General features: G+C 34.0%; 1 protein-coding gene across 4 annotated transcripts in view; it reads right to left on the reverse strand.

Moving 5' to 3' along the window:
* Nucleotides 1-226: 226 nt before the first annotated feature.
* The window catches only part of LOC148596453 (paired amphipathic helix protein Sin3a-like), a 42,765-nt gene continuing 26,004 nt past the window's right edge, over nucleotides 227-16,987 (reverse strand). For all 4 annotated transcript variants that reach the window (XM_088562785.1, XM_088562783.1, XM_088562784.1 and 1 more), the window contains 14 exons: nucleotides 15,591-15,688; nucleotides 15,147-15,263; nucleotides 14,714-14,871; nucleotides 14,278-14,358; nucleotides 13,007-13,190; nucleotides 12,107-12,227; nucleotides 11,521-11,634; nucleotides 7,859-8,076; nucleotides 7,060-7,243; nucleotides 5,983-6,152; nucleotides 4,772-4,954; nucleotides 3,671-3,846; nucleotides 2,805-3,024; nucleotides 227-1,658 (listed from right to left, as the gene is read on the reverse strand). In XM_088562785.1, coding sequence (XP_088418911.1) covers nucleotides 1,410-1,658; nucleotides 2,805-3,024; nucleotides 3,671-3,846; nucleotides 4,772-4,954; nucleotides 5,983-6,152; nucleotides 7,060-7,243; nucleotides 7,859-8,076; nucleotides 11,521-11,634; nucleotides 12,107-12,227; nucleotides 13,007-13,190; nucleotides 14,278-14,358; nucleotides 14,714-14,871; nucleotides 15,147-15,263; nucleotides 15,591-15,688 — 2,273 coding nt within the window. In that variant the 3' untranslated portion in view covers nucleotides 227-1,409. The remainder of the gene's footprint in view (nucleotides 1,659-2,804; nucleotides 3,025-3,670; nucleotides 3,847-4,771; nucleotides 4,955-5,982; nucleotides 6,153-7,059; nucleotides 7,244-7,858; nucleotides 8,077-11,520; nucleotides 11,635-12,106; nucleotides 12,228-13,006; nucleotides 13,191-14,277; nucleotides 14,359-14,713; nucleotides 14,872-15,146; nucleotides 15,264-15,590; nucleotides 15,689-16,987) is intronic.

Genomic DNA, 16,987 nt, shown 5'->3' on the forward strand with positions numbered 1-16,987 from the left:
AACAACTTAAAAAGGTGGAGGACATCCCAAACTAAACAAAGTACAATTGAAAAAGAACAACCTAAAAAGGTGGAGGACAGGGCCACACTTAATGAATTATGGAAGTATGATGCTGGCCTTGAAGTTTTTACCTTCCTTTCATCATGTCCATTAAAAATAGACACTAAAGTTCTCTTCCCCTTACTCAGAATCTTCTCCCACGAGAAAATTGAAATGAAAAACAAAAGAAGTTTTGATATTTTAATTGACAATGGTGAATAATGACGAAAAATATGTTATTTACAATGGCAACCCTTTTCAAAATAAGGGGAGAGATTTACAGACAGGGGAATGAAACAGTCAAAAATAAGACTCATGTTGAATTATAATTTAGATAACATTAAATAATTTCATTAAGGGTTTAGTATGTTCTCAAAAACAATCTTATATGAAACAAACATTTATGTTTTCCTGTATCAGGGTCAAATTAAAATCCAAACCGGAGGAAGAATAAACAGAAATTATGTTGGCGACCCCATGTGATTGGAAAAAAAATGGATCTTAATGCACAAAACCTTGATTTAAGTTTTATCCCAAGAACTTTCCAGACTTGCTCTAATGGCAATGAATTAATACCCCAACCTAAAATAGTCCTGTAACATGAGTTATCTAGTTTTGGCCTTACAAAAACTAGAACCAATCCTTGTTACATGACTTCAATCCATTACTACATAATGCAGTGATTGAAATAACTTCCTCTACAGCACTAATTCTGACCTTTGACCTTTGGTCCTGATAAGCAAAAACAAGAGATTTCCTTTTTGTAGTTTCTAATTAATTAACAAGATAATACATGTTAATTGTTGACATATATACTAATGATGACATTCATTTTAAGACTATATACATGGCAGTGATATTTTTGTATATGACCTTTAACCTGTAACATTTTAACCAAAACATCCAAATTAACACAATCAAAACATAAAAGAGGTATATTGCTTGTTTCATTGACATCTACAACTGAAACCAAAACCCCCCCCCCAAAAAAAATAAAAAAATAAAAATAAATGAAGTGGAACGGATGGTCGTGTTAGGTAAACCCCTACTTATAGGTATACCTCGACTTATACAGGATGTTAATATCAGACAGCAACCAAAATTGCTCACAATGTATGCTTCATTTAAATAAAGCCATTTACCAAATTTGAAATAAAGGACTTCTTAGGAAGTAAAGATAATGTAGACAGACAGACAGACAAGGTGATTCACATATACTATCCATTGGTGAGTGTAGATATATTATTTAAAAAGGTCATATCATAATACCAATTCTATAATCAAGGTTCTTTAAACAAAGTCAGATCAACATTCAAAACAGTTGCCATGGTAACCACATTTCATTCATCAGTTGCCATGGTTACTACATTTCATTCATCAGTTTCCTTGTAAGATTCTTTCAGAAATTTCACTCTGTATTTACAGAAATCATAATAAGGCATCTTTTCTGGGTCAGATATTTCTTCCCGTCTTGTTTCACTTGGTCTGACATCATCGTTTTCTCCCATCAGCCATTGCTCTGTATTGTCTGTCATTTCTCTTGTTACATTTTCTTCCCGCCATTTTGAAACAAGACTTGAAAATCGTTCATGCATGCTCAGCGAGACTCTCTTGTGTGACTGAAAATAAAAAGGACCTTCACTATCAGTTATTGAATACAAGTTTTCTTTTTATAGTGTAGTCTGTGAGCGATGACTCACTAGTTAGCCCCGCTTTCAATCAGGATAGAAGGAAAATAAACAAAGTCCATGGTAGACAGGAAGCTGTTGTTGTTTTTTGATGAAAATGAATCCCACTACATGGCATGCCTACAGGAAGAATGTGTTAAAATTTCAAGCTGCTGTGATGAGCAGTTGCTGAGAAAATGGTGATGGAAGCAAGAGGCTCCCAGGACCCTGAATTGCTCACCTTGTTTAATTTTGCCTTTCAAAGGCAATAAATTTAACAAGAAGTTGTCTAACAATTTTGACTCAAGAAGTCTTTGGTAGGACTTATCATTAGATCTTTTCAACAATTGAAAATTTCTTTTAAACTATCATAGTTTTCAAGATATTGACTGAAAACTGTTAAAAGAAAAAAAGTCATTTTTCCCCTTTCAAGGGCAACAACTCTTACAAGGAGCCATCTGAAAACTCTTCTCCCTGAAGACTTTTGTAGTCCTAATAATATGGATCATATCAGCTAATGAAAGAATTTGGCTATACCAGACAGTTTTGGAGATATATGCAAAAAACTACTGTCTGACCCCTATGTTCTATTTTTAGTAATGGCTGCCATGTTTTTTAACGGATCATAATTCCCACATCAGTTCTATGCAGGATACACCAAGGAACATTTGTACCAAGTTTGGGTTCAATTGAGAGAAATAACATTAACAATAGCAAAAATCCTTGAAAAAGGACTATATCCCCAACATGACTCAACAGTTTAAAACCAAAATTTGACCAGAGATAGATCTCATCATGCAGAACACTTTTATGCATGTCAGAATTTAGCTCAAGTTCCCAGTATTGGAGATATATGCAAAAAATCTGCTGTATGACCCCTATGTTCTATTTAAGTAACGGCGGATCAGTGATATAAAAAAAATAAAAAATAATTCAATCAAATCTCAGCACTAATTTCAGGTGATGAAAAAAAAAAAAAAACAAAAAAAAACTGGTAGAATCCGCCAGACTTTTACACAGAGCAGTCCTTCAACAACAATTTACTTTTTTAATAACTAATGATTAGGAAAGTATGAAAAAGGCCAAACTAAAACTCACCTGGCGAGCTTTGGTCAGAGCAGTACGTTTATAGAGGTAGTACTCGCTATTTACAACGTAAACGATCTTGAACGAGTTGACATTAAATTTACATTCTGTGTTATCTAGTATGTCCATATCATCAGTATTTGCTTTAGGAGAGGTGGCGCCACCTTCCACCTGATCCTCGTCTTCCTTTCTCTTTTCATTTTTGTTGCGCTGTCGCCACTGACGAACATTCCTGAAATATATAACAATTACATGGAGTAGAGAACTCCCAGCACTTCTGTTCCAGCAGTCGGGGGAGAACTGGGATTCCCAGCACTTCTAAGTTCCAGCAGTCAGGGGAGAACTGGGACTCCCAGCACCCCTAAGTTACAGCAGGGAATAATAAATACATGGGGTATATTCTCAGCTTTGTTACAATATATACTCACTTGATATTCACATGAATTTCATACAATATGTATCAGAGTTGGGCTAACAAGTTTTGTGAGAGTTTACAAGAGCCATTACATGAATTTCACTTTTAATATTCACATTAAGTTCATTTTTAAGTGAATTTCACATGAAGCATGAGAACCATAAATTTTCATGTGAACTTTTTTGTATATTTTATGAAAAATTTAACTTTCCTCCAAAAAAACCCTGAATATAAGTCTAAATCATGGATGAATATTCCAAATTTTCCCAAAAGTAGAGAATCTGTTTAGGTTATACAGGCTTTGCAGTTTGATGTCTAACCCTGAACAGTTGGGTATGATTAATTTGATAATAACAAATAACATCTGATCTTACCTTTTCAAAAATGAATAACGCATGTTTAATTTTGGCACCTGCCAAGGGAGACAACAAAAACATTTAACTACAATCAAATAGGTATTTACCTGGGAAGAAACACTGGCTTCCTTGATAGCTGATCTTTTAGATCTTCAGAAACAGTATCATCATTGGCAACATATTTCTCCACATACTCTGACCATCTCTCAACTTCAACTGGGTCATCTGATTGCTCATGCTCAGTATCCAGAAGTTCAAGGGTCAACTTACAATCTTTTTTAAACTGAAAAGACAATGGTCATGAATATTTATTCTGAAAGCTCACTAGTTCAAATTCCTGGATTATAGCACATACTGTAATGATGATCGGTAGATAGAGATGGTCTTTCCTGGGTTTAATGAACTGGTTAAAATTCATTTGTATAACAAAAAAGTCAAAAAAGAAATGATAGAAAAATCAATAATCCAGTTAACAGGTAATTCTCAAGGTGAATGTCATCAAAAGTAGACCAACATTATCCCCTGTGAATCAATAGTCCAGTTAACTACTTGTGAGGTAAACCAACATTATCCCCTGGTTATCAATAGTCCAGTTAACTACTTGTGAGGTAAATCAACATTATCCCTTGGTTATCAATAGTCCAGTTAACTACTTGTGAGGTAAACCAACATTATCCCCTGGATATCAAGTCCAGTTAACTACTTGAGGTGAAGACCAACTTTTTCCCCGGCATCATCATATGTATTATGTCACATCTTCATCTTTGAGCCCAAAACATTTTAATTGTTCTCTCTACATAGTAGAACAAAACCTTCCTTCAAAGGAAAAATAACAATTTTCTTTTTTGTTGCTTATAAATCAAAATAAGAATGGAGAGTTTGATTCTATTGTCATTGTCTTCTATTGAAATTAAATATATACCCTAATTATACATCAAATTTAATGTTTGCTTATGCCTATGTCTATTCTTGTTCAAAAGTTCACAGGGCTAACACTCCTACAAAATTCAGTGAATCCTAAATTCCTGGTAATAAACACCACCATATCATGTCCAAAATAACTACAAAGTTCTATAAAGGTTGATGTAGTTTCCGGAGTTAGGCTTAAAAAAAATGTGTGAAATACACAGACAGATAATATGTCTCCCCATAAAATAAGGGGAAGACATTAAAATGGACAGAAAATGATGTCACAGGATTGAGCTTACCAACATGGCTTTAAAACAATTTTCATCTGTCAGTAAATGTTCAGCAACTTTCTGATAGGCTAACTCAGCATTAGATCGCTGATGATAGGTGTCAACTCGACCCCCAGTTGCACGATTCCTCTTCTCTTCTAAGAACATACTGTGGATCCGACAACTTGTGTCTTCACTCACCATATTTTGTACCTATAAATAAAAGGTAACCATAGTAATACAGTGTAACATACAAACAAAATACAGGATAGCAGACAATGCCATGTCAAAAGTTGAAAAATATTTCCAAATAAGGCAACAATTTTCATCACAGGTTATTTTTCCTGAGTTCTCACTAGTCCTTTACCACTCTTAATGTACTTAAAGTCTGTACACTGCTGCCACCTGCAAAAATTGTCGTTCTGCATAGGACAGTAAAATTTTACAATGACATCATGTAGACATTAATAGTTCTTGAATCAAAATTGCCCTAAAATGGCACAAAAAACTAGAGCAGGTAGGGTAGCAGGAAACAGAACTATCATTTTTTTTTGGCCTGATGTAAAATACCTCTACTCAATCATGTGGAAGCATAGTTTGACAGAAAAATAGTATACCCCTTTTTCTGTGAAGTGTTAACTTGTTTTTCTAGTTAATATGCAAGAAATCTGACAGTTTAATTAAAACCACTCCAACAAAAAAACTTGTAGCCATATGTCCCCCACAACCACAAAAAAAGTTGAAGTGCAAAGTTGCATAACTCCTGTAAAATCCGTTAATATGATCAACTTTAAATGGTGACCAGACTGAAAATCCTACAAACTTACAACATAATTTGTCAAGTAGTTTCTGAAGAGTTGCATGCCAAAGCGTGGGAAAAACGCTATTTCTATGTGACCTTCCAAATAGTGGCCGGGAAAAAAATGAATACCAGGAATTGTTACTACGATGGTCTATCAACAAAAAAAAAACACCAAAAAACAAAAAAAAAAACCCCTCCTTTGTGAAAAAAGATAATAATTTTCATGGTGTACTAATTTTCCTTATTTTTGCAGTGGAACAAAAAGAGTTGTTACCCATTGGAACTTGGTTCTGGACAAGTTTATCCATGGTAAAAATTACTTTTTATTACCTTCCAGCAAGATTCTGGACAAGTTTATCCATGGTAAAAATCACTTTTTATTACCTGTCAAACTAGATTCTGGACAAGTTTATCCATGGTAAAAATTACTTTTTATTACCTGTCGAACCAGATTCTGGACAAGTTTATCCATGGTAAAAGCTATGTAAGCATGAATGCCATACATCTCCCTTAACTGATCCTCGTACTGTGTCGGCTCAATGTTACCATCCAGAAGGCTCTTAACCATCTCAATAAAGTATGGGTAATACTCCTCTGGCTCTACTTCACCTGAAAAACAGTTATCACTGCACAAGTTTTATGGTAGTAATCATGAACTCATGAATCATAATGGTGTATCCATCTGCACCATGAGAACCTTCTGTTCAATGTGTTAGTTTTCCTTTCCTCTTTTGTCTACCCCAGACATGACATTGACACTTGGCAGGTGTTTCTAGAAAAGCAGAGAACGACTACCCTACCATTTCACCTGGTACATGTACCCAGTTTTCAGTGTTCGGGTTCCTCATTTACTTTATTTTCTTTGTATGTATTACTTCAGTTATTTCAGGTTTTTTTCGTGTATGTCTATTTTTCCTGTCTAGTTTTTATCCTAGGAATACATTCCACTGATTTCTGCTCGCACATTTGTTCCCTTGATTACCATTTAGATGTTAGCCTCCATCAAATGAACTTTATGAAGTTCTAACAGATTACGTAAATACTTAGAACCTTTCAGTCTGAGGACTATAGCATGTAATATACGTATATGCATTGCTTGGAACCTTCAGTCGGAGGGCAAGAACATGTACTAAATTTATATACTTGGAGCCTTTCGGCTGTGGGCTAAAGCAGTACTTAGTACACTACTAACAGGTATCATGAACACAACTGGAACCTCATTCTGAGGGCTACAGCATGTGTTTACAGGTACATACTTAGAACTTTCAGTCAGAGGGCTATAGCAGTACTATTATAAGGACACTTGATACTGAAGGCTTTAGTGGTTCTACAATACACTTACTTAGAACTTTCAGTCAGAGGGTTAAAGCAGTACTATAATAAGGACACCTGATACTGAGGGCTTTAGTGGTTCTACAATAAACTTACTTAGAACCTTCAGTCCAAGGGCAGAACTATCATAATCATATTGAATACTTGTTGTGTAAGGGCTATAGTGGTTCTAAAGTAAACTTACTTGGAGCCTTTAGTCTGAGGGCAATAGCAGTAGACTCTTTTCGGTCTTTTCGACAAAGTGCTTCTTCTGCTGCAATTTTTTGTGAGTGAGTGTAGATTTTATATAATCGGTCACACAGTATGTGATGAAGACGATAGAAGAGATACCAGTTGTTGTTTATGTGGATCAAAGTGTACACGTCATCCTAAACAAACAACAAGAATACATATTGAAATTTTCAGGTACAGTAAAGAGTTTGTTGTCTTAGGTTGGACAGAGGGCAAAACAAGTTTATTTTCAACTTGCTTTAACTAAAGTACTCAACCTCTGACAATGGCAGATTTGCCCAACCTAGTGGAAGTGCACATGTAGGGTAATTAAACTTAAAAAAATATCTATAAACACCGCTGAGTGAAGAAAAACAAGTAGAAGTATACAAAATAAAAACCAAACCACGTTGTCCTAACAAAGTATACAAAATAAACCACATTGTCCTAATAAAGTATACAAAATAAACCACGTTGTCCTAACAAAGTATACAAAAAAAACCATGTTGTCCTTAGAAGTAAACAAAATAAACCAGGTCGTCCTAACAAAGTATACAAAATAAACCACATTGTCCCAATGAAGTATACAAAATAAACCACATTGTCCCAATGAAGTATACAAAATAAACCACGTTGTCCTAACGAAGTATACAAAATAAACCACATTGTCCTAACAAAGTATAAAAAATAAACCCAGTTGTCCTAATCAACTTTATTTTTGTTGTTTTTGACCACAAGCTGAACTCAAATTCTAAACTCTGTACAGTACATACATCATCAAGATCGGAGTCCTCAGCATTAACATCACCATTCATAACTGGTTTCTCATCCTCTGATTTAACTGCTGAATCTGTCTCCATTGGTTCATCTTTTACAGGAACATTCTCTTTCTCATCATCTCTACCTTCACTTTCTATTTTTAGTTTGTCCTCTTTTTCTACTTTCACTTTTTGTTTATTTTCCTTGTCATCCTCTTGGTCACTGCCATCATCTGAAAATATAACATAAAAATGTTTGAAATATTTTGTTGAAAATTTAAAGTTTAATCATATTTTGTAAAAGATGCAGCCTATGTATTGTACGAGGGTAATGATCCACCATCACAATCTTCTTACTATCCAGAACCAGTTGTTTTTATGATTCCAATCCCAATCCTCATTTAGTTTAACTCGAAGTCAAAGTTAAACATGATAGATTTACTTAAAAGTCAAAACCTACGGACATCAATATGTCAGTATAAAGGCAAAACCTACGGACATCAATGTCAGTATAAAGGCTGGTCAAAACCTACGGACATGAATATGTCATTTTTTCCCTAATCTGTTGAACTGTAAATGATATAAAACCAACAAGAGATGTCTGTAAATATCTTGATACCAATCGGACTGTCAGCCAAGAATCGTGATATGTATCAGACCTTGACAGTGTGGAATCATTTCGCCCATTTCAATGTGTTGAACTCATAAAATTATGTCGGATAAGTTTCTATGCTTGACTGAACAATAAAAGGGAAATAAATATACAGTAAAAATAGAATCAAAACGGAAATAAGTATAGGAATGAAAGAAAATCATGAATCATAACAAGATCAGAATCACATTACATTTTTCCTAAAGACATATCAATACAGATTATGGTAAAAATACCAGCATTAGCAGGATTTATAGAAAAGGAGGCTCTAAAGACCCTGAATCCCCCAAAAAGCAACATCTTATTTTTGTATAAGTGGCCATGTATTTTCTTGGATAAAAATTTCACACACTTATACCTAAGGAACAATCATATAAATTTCATCTACTTTACTCCAATACTTTCTGAAGAGAATTTAAAACAAGAGGCTCCCAGAAGCCTGAATTGCCCACCTGGTTGAATTTCGCCCTTCAAAAGCAATAAATTTAATAAGAAGTTGTCTAACATTTTGACTCAAGAAGTCTTTGGTAGGACTTATCATAAGATCTTTTCAACAATTGAAAGTTTCTTTCAATTTATCATAATCGACAACATATTTGTCCAGTGTGGTGGACATGTTTTTCAACAAACAGTCGGCATTCCAATGGGAACAAATTGTGCTCCTTTATATACTAACCTATTCCTTCACTCTTATAAGGTTGACTTTATAGCTGATCTGATCAGAAAGAAAGAATATTGTTTGGCTAGATCCTTCAATCTCAGTTTCCGCTATATAGATGACGTATTATCTTTAAACAATCCTAACTTCGGGGATTTGATACATCGCATCTACCCAAAAGAACTTGAGATAAAGGACACTACAGACACTGTGAAGTCAGCCTCATATCTTGACCTACACTTAGAAATCGATGGTAAAGGAAAACTATTGACCAAACTTTACGACAAACGTGATGACTTTTCATTCAGAACTTTTTTTCTTTCATCTGTGGCAACATCCCTTCGACTCCTGTGTATGGAGTGTTCATATCACAACTCATACGTTATGCCAGAGCTTGCCGAAACTACGCAGACTTTTTGTATCGCGCTAGAACTCTAACAAATAGGCTTCTGGAACAAGGTTATGTTGCTACAAGATTGAAGTCATCACTACAGAAGTTTTATGGTCATTATCATGAACTCGTGGATCGTTATGGTGTATCCATCAGCACCATGAGAACTGATTTATTCAGTGGGTCCTAGTTTTCCTTCCCTCGTTTGTCTACCCCGTACTTGACTTTTTATGAACAACTCGGCGGGTGTTTCTAGAAAAGCAGGACACTTACCCTACCAGTGCACCTGGTCCATGCTCCCAGTTTTTAGTGGAGTCAGAGTTGCTCATATGCTTTTGTTACTTTGTATGTATGATTTTAGTTACTTTATGTTCTTTGTTGTGTATGTCTGTTTTCCATGTATGGTATTTGTTCCTGCATTACATTCCTTTGATTACCACTATAACCTTGGTTCCCTTGATTACTCCATCATAGTTTTCAAGATATTGACTGAAAACTGTTAAAAAAAAGAAGTCATTTTTCCCCTTTCAAGGGCAACAACTCTTACAAGGAGTCATCTGACAACTTTTATCCCTGAAGACTTTTGTAGTCCTAATTTATTGGATCATTCAGCTATTGAAAGAATTTGGCTAAACCTAACAGTAAGGGAGATATGTGCAAAAAACTACTGTCTGAACACTATGTTCTATTTTTAGTAACGGCTGCCATGTTTTTGACGGATCAAAAATCCCCACATCAGTTCTATGCAGGATACCCCAAGAAACATTTATAACAAGTTTGGTTCTAATCAGTCAAGTAGTTTCAGAGGAGAAGAGTTTTGTATAATTGTTAACGATGACAACTGAAGCCAAGTGATGGCAATAGCTCACCTGGCCTTTGGCCAGGTGAGCTTAAAAAAAAAAGTAATAACCTTAAAAATAGCAGAAAAAAACATTTAAGAAGGGCAACAACTCCAACAAGGCATAACAGATCAACACACTAATTTAACCATAGATAGATTTCATTGTGCTGAACATTTTACCCCATCAGAATTTGGAAGTATATGCTAACGAAAGCTGTGCTTTAAGCGTATGATATGCCATTGCCCTTTTAACATGTCCTTGTGCTTTTAATGAACTTATATGATAAACTAAGAAATACTGGGAGCCCTGTCAAATACCCTCCAAAAAAATAGTAAATAAAAAATGCACAAAAAATTTGGCACTACCAAGACTACCTCAAGTTTAACTAAGTTTGTTGCCTTGATTTTTCACCCATACATTTCTATCATGTTCAAAACACAATTTTTTGAGAAGGTTACCAAATACCTTTTATATCTATTAGTCGTCTTCATAACAAATGGTCTGTTTTCAACGAATATATTTCCGTGGCCATTTCCGCCTTTTTTAAAATATTAAAACTTCATAACATGGAAATGTAACATTTGACATTTATACAAATTGGAAAAGAGCTTACTTCAATAGATATGAAGAGTTCACCAAAGTTTCATAAAAGTTAGTGAAAATGTTTTTGAGTAATTATGCGAAAACTTGAAAATTCCCCCTTTTTTTAAGTGTAAAAATTCATAACTCGGAAATGAAAAATCGAAAAGGAGCTTACATCAATAGATATCAACAATTCACGAAAGTTTCATACAAGTTGGTGAAAGTGTTTTTGAGTTACTGTCCAACGTGTTGACGACAGATGGTATACCAAAATGCATCCCATATAAAAACTTCTGTCTAACCCCTATGTTCTATTTAAAGTAACGGCAGCCATTTTTTTCAAAGGATAAAAAAATCCCTTTTTTATTCAGAGGAACATTTTTACCAAGTTTCAGAGGAGAAAAAGTTTAGAATAACTTTTTAAAGACGACAGGGGACGCAAACAGATGGCAAAAGCTCAATTGGTGCTTTGGGTCAGGCGAACTCACTTGGTGCTTTGGGTAAGTGAGCTAAAGAGAAATTTCTAGGAAGATAGGAATAATTATGATATACCATCATCTGGGTCGAGTTCATCGTCACTAAGTTCTCCTCTGGCAGTATAGAACATATCAGGTATAAAATGCTTCATCAGCTGTTTTATCTTCTGTTTGTGTTCTTTGGCTAAACCTGTAACATAATCAAAGTGCTGAAGAGCTGTGTCAACAGACAAATACTAAATTTGTAATAAAATCAAAATGCTGAATAGCTGCATCAACAAAGACTATTACTAAATTTGTAATAAAATCAAAGGGTTGAGGAGCTGCATCAAAAAGGCTAATATTAAATTTGTAATAAAATCAAAATGCTGAATAGTGCATCAACAAAGACTATTACTAAATTTGTAATATAAATCAAAATGCTGAAGAGCTGCGTCAACTAAGACTCTTACTTAGTTGAAACAACAAGTATCAAAATTCCTTTGCATTTATCTTGACTGATATTGATCTAGTTCAAAAGAATCATTCTTTTTTGGACATTCTGGATTATTTTCCTATTTTCTCATGTGACCATGTTTGCACCCCACCTTTAATTACTCAATTGCCTGAACATTTACCTCCCTCTTCCCTTACCCAATTTCCTGTAACCCTCTTTTTCTTACCTGACTGCCTTTTAACATGATGTATGATCAATGAAGTTGCATCTTCCAACATGGACTTGTCCTTATAATACAAAGTTAGATGAGGATTCCAGTGCTCAGCTGTAGAATCGCTGTCCTGGCGCTGGAAAAAATTGCAATGCAGAAATTGATTGTTTGACTGTACTTTTTCATTGCTGATACACCATACCTTTCAGAACAAGATCCTCACATCAAATGAACATACACTGCTTTGTACAAGTCCAACACATTAATCCAGATTTTAACTATGCAAGCCAGACTACCTTAATTGATCCTAGTGTATTGCATTTCTAAAAATAAGTTTATAATAGACCCCTTCTTACAGAAGAAGTAAGTGAAACATGTCAAATATAATAATAAGAATTGAACATGTAAAAGTGTTGACCATAGCACATTTTTGACATGAATAGAAAATGCTTTACATTAAACACTTTTACAGGCCACAGAAACATAAAAAATAGCATGCTGATAAGACATCAAAAATAGCATGCTGATGAGACATCAAAAATGAAATTCAATTCTTGAAATGACTGAGAGTATGTGGATGACATGAAGTCATATAAACTTGCTCCCCATGAACAATGCAAATAAATTACAACTTCTTTGATCTCTCTTTTGAAATAGCAACAGTTAAAATGCCAATAAAATAATAAAAAAAAACATCTTGGATTCAGTGGCAAAAGATGAACAGAAAAAACTTACAGTAATAATGAAAGTTTTCATGCTTTGCAAGTTCAAGCATTTTTCATGTGCATACATTATTACAAGTTGACTAATTTGATAAGGAAGTATTTTCAATGGTATTGAATAACTGCAAACACAGCAAAATTTACAAATACCTATAAAACCAGTCCCTGACCAGATTAAGAATAGAGGACTCACCTCATCATAAATTGTTTCAATCTCATTCAACAAGGCCTTGGATCGCAAAGACTTTACATCATTCTGTTTGAAGTTAATGCCTTGGTGATCTAGAGATTTCAGATAGTATTTTTCATTCTGTTCCCGCCAAACTTTGTTGAAATTTTTCTGTGCCTCCCTCCACTCTTCCTCTTTAGCTTTAAGTCTGCAATATAAACAATACATAAATATACTACCAAAGTTTGAAATAAAAAAATATCTCCTAGTGTGGAATGAACGTTTTAACAAGTATAGTGTGGAGTAACTATAAAAATAAATTATGACCTGCTCAAAACTAAAGGTTAAGTGTACCAAACAACTTTAACCTTCTAGACACTAAAGGTAAAGCAAACTTACAACTTAGAACTCAACACTAAAGATAAAAGAGTAATCAAGGGAACCAAGTTTATAGCAGTAATCAAAAGAATGTAATCCAGGGACAAAGACCAGACATGGAAAACAGACATACAAAACAAATAACATAAAGTAACTAAATCATACATACAAGTAACAAAAGTAAATGAGCAACTCGGACTCTACTAAAAACTGGGAGCATGGACCAGGTGCACCGGTAGGATATGCATCCTCTGTTTTTCTAGAAACACCCGCCAAGTTGCTCATAAAAAGTCAAGTCTGGGGTAGACGAAAGAGGAAGTGTAAAAAACAATTTCGACCTTCTAAACACTAAAGGTAAAGTGAACTTACAACTCTGACCTCAACACCAAAGGTAAAGTGTACAAAACAATTTTGACCTTCTTAACACTAAAGGTAAACTTAACTTACAACTCTGACCTCAACACCAAAGGTAAAGTGTACAAAACAATTTTGACCTTCTTAACACTAAAGGTACACTCTGATTTCTAAACACTAAAGGTAAACTTAACTTACAACTTTGACCTCAACACCAAAAGTAAAGTGTACAAAATTATTTTGACCTTCTAAACACTAAAGGTAAAGCGAACTTACAACTTTGTCCTCAACACCAACAGTAAAGTGTACAAAACAATTTTCACCTTCTAAACACTACAGGTAAAGTGTACAAAACAATTTTGACTTTCTAAACACTTAAGGTACACTCTGACCTCCTTAATACTAAAGGTAAATTGTACAAACAACTCAATACCTCTTAAACACTCAAGTTGCTGTGTTACAATGAATTCTTACCCCCTCCTCAAGACTAATGATACAGTAATACAATTAATTCTTACCTCCTCCTCAACAAGACTTACGGTAGTGTTACAATGAATTCTTACCTCCTCAAGACTAATGGTACAGCAACTACAGGATTTTTCTTTAAGCCATCAATAATGTCTGGAGCTTTATCCCCATAGATCCTTACAATAATGAACAAAAATGGCAATTAAAATTTGACTGCTTAGTTTTTACAAAGAAAAATTGTAGGAGTAAATTCTATCATTAGTAAGAAGTCTAAGGAGTAAATTATTTTGCCAGTTTTTCAATGAAAATTTTCAAGTGTAAATAGTACGGCCAGTTTTTACGAAGAAAAGTCAGATGTGTAAATTCTACTGTCAGATTTTACCTGTGAAGTATTAATTCTTTGTTCAGTTTTTACGTCTATTGTTCAGCACTAACAATCAATTTTACACTTACAAAAGCATCTTGCTTTGAAATAACTAATGGATTCTACCTTCCAATTACATGTACTAATTATCAACTACAAACTCCTACCTTTGTATAGCCTTCCGATGTAAAACTTCTGATGATCCTCCCAAGGTGTTATCCAATCGGAACTTAGCCGCCTCTTCTGAGTTCATACGTGCCATTTTCTTCTGAACACCTTCTAGCACTTTTATTGTGGTCAGATTTGACTCAATAACAATATCTAACTACAAAAAAAGATGAAACAGACTATAATATCTAACAATAAAGATAGATGAAACGGACTATAACAATATATATACACACACATAAAACAACAAAGAAAGATGATAAAGACTAGGAAAATCACTTCCGACTTCTGTCGGTTGTTATTTAGTTCGTGCGAAGTGAATCAAAACAAACCTCTCATCTGCATGTACGAGATAACTTACCTCAAACTTCTCATCAATATATATGACACTTCAAACCTCTAATCCTCACATCGATATACAATATTACTTACCTCAAACCTCTCATCTTCACATCGATATATATGTTCTTCATACTGTGTCTTCCTGGATGTTACAAATGTAGAATCCTCAGACCACGATGGGAAAGACACCCATGTGTCATTTAAAACCTAAAATATTTGTGGACAGATTGACGGACATTTTATTAGAGGGCATTACTATTCATATTAGTCAGAATTGTGTTAAAAGATTGAATAGAGCATCCATGTTTACAATGAAAGATTTAAAGTTCAATCTGAATTGGAGTTTTAACAAAAGGACCATGTAATATGTTTTTCCTATCAAAGAGTAATCTTCCAAACATTGTCATTCATTCTGAACTTGATCTACAAGTGATCTTTGTTGACTGAGTGATTCCACATGTATCTAGGGCATAACTTTGAAGGTAGTGGAGGAGACATCATGAGGTTTTAAGAGGAAATTGAAGGCCATCTTACCTCTTTACACAATGGGGTCCGACCAGTGCATCGTGACTGAGGGTAGGATTTTGGAAGTGCCCTGTAACTTGTACCATATTTCTTGCATGTTGCATAATCTGTAAAATAAAAATCAGATTGTAATAAGCTAAATAAAAGTTAAAAAATAGTCTTAAATGGTGTTACAAGCCAGATTCTATTATAACTACAGGGAATATCACTGGAATTTGTTTGAATTGATCAAATAAAATACTAAACCCTACTTGCAAGTTTGTTCTCGGAAAACAAAATTTAAAGGCTTATTTCCTTTGTTGTATTAACTGATCAGTAGAAATCCCACTAAAACCTGTGATATTTCTAGTAATGTATCACATTCTGGTGTGTACAATGCCCATTTATGTATTCTACAGTGGGCAACTTTGAAGGTCAAAACCTGCAAAAAGTTATTTAGACATAGAATGCAGTAAATTTTGAAGGAAAAAAAATCAATATTTTGCACTAGAAAGGTCTATTTATCTTGATGCAGTATTTCCTAAAAAATTTGAAGGAAAGAAACTTATATTCACACTAAAACGTGAAGATCAGCAATTAATATAAAATGGATAATGAAATTGCTACAGGAGGTATGAAATGGTTAATAAAACAAAATCCAGTCTTGGATGTTACTAAAATTTTTCAATTTTTCATTTTACAACATTCTTATAAAATAGTTATAGATAATCAAAATAAGTTTCAAATTCAATTTTAAGCTGCAAATGCACATAATAAGGAGGGTTTGACAAACAAAACTTTTATTACTTTTCGGTTTTTAGTTGTTTCATTTTAATCTCTAACAACCTTTAATAAGAAAGAAATACTGTGTAACCTTTGTCTGAAACAAATTTTTAAGACATTCAAACATGATTTGATGATTAGATAAACTTTCTTTCAGTAGCATTCATTTCCAATTAGTTTATTTACATAACACAAGCTCTTTTCTTATAATAAAATCTTTCATTTCGAGGCCAATTCTTACATATTGATGCATACTACACACCCCATAATCTGGAAATGATTTCTATGTAAAAATGTGCACATTATAATATAAAGTAATATATTTATCTACAACTTTATTGTTTTTCCTTAGATTCTGTAGCCTGATATATTCTCAGGTAACTGCAATGAAAAATATCTTTAATTTCCAATAGTAAAATTAGGTCCAAAGTGACAGCCTTAATAAAGAGAACAATGCCAGATTTTAACATCTCAACACAACATCACATTAGAGACACCTTGCCCTATTAAGCTTACATTTTTGTTTTGACTTCAGTACTGCCATTATTCTGTTCACCACAAAAATCAACTAGAGGCTCCCAGGAGCCTGAAATGCTCACCTTGTTAAAGTTTGTCTTTCAAGAGCAATAAATTTAACAAGGATT

The sequence above is a fragment of the Perna viridis genome, chromosome 15, assembly GCF_037379345.1.
Source record: "Perna viridis isolate PV_CMFRI_1.1 ecotype Kerala chromosome 15, ASM3737934v1, whole genome shotgun sequence".
Classification (NCBI taxonomy): Eukaryota; Metazoa; Mollusca; class Bivalvia; order Mytilida; family Mytilidae; genus Perna; species Perna viridis.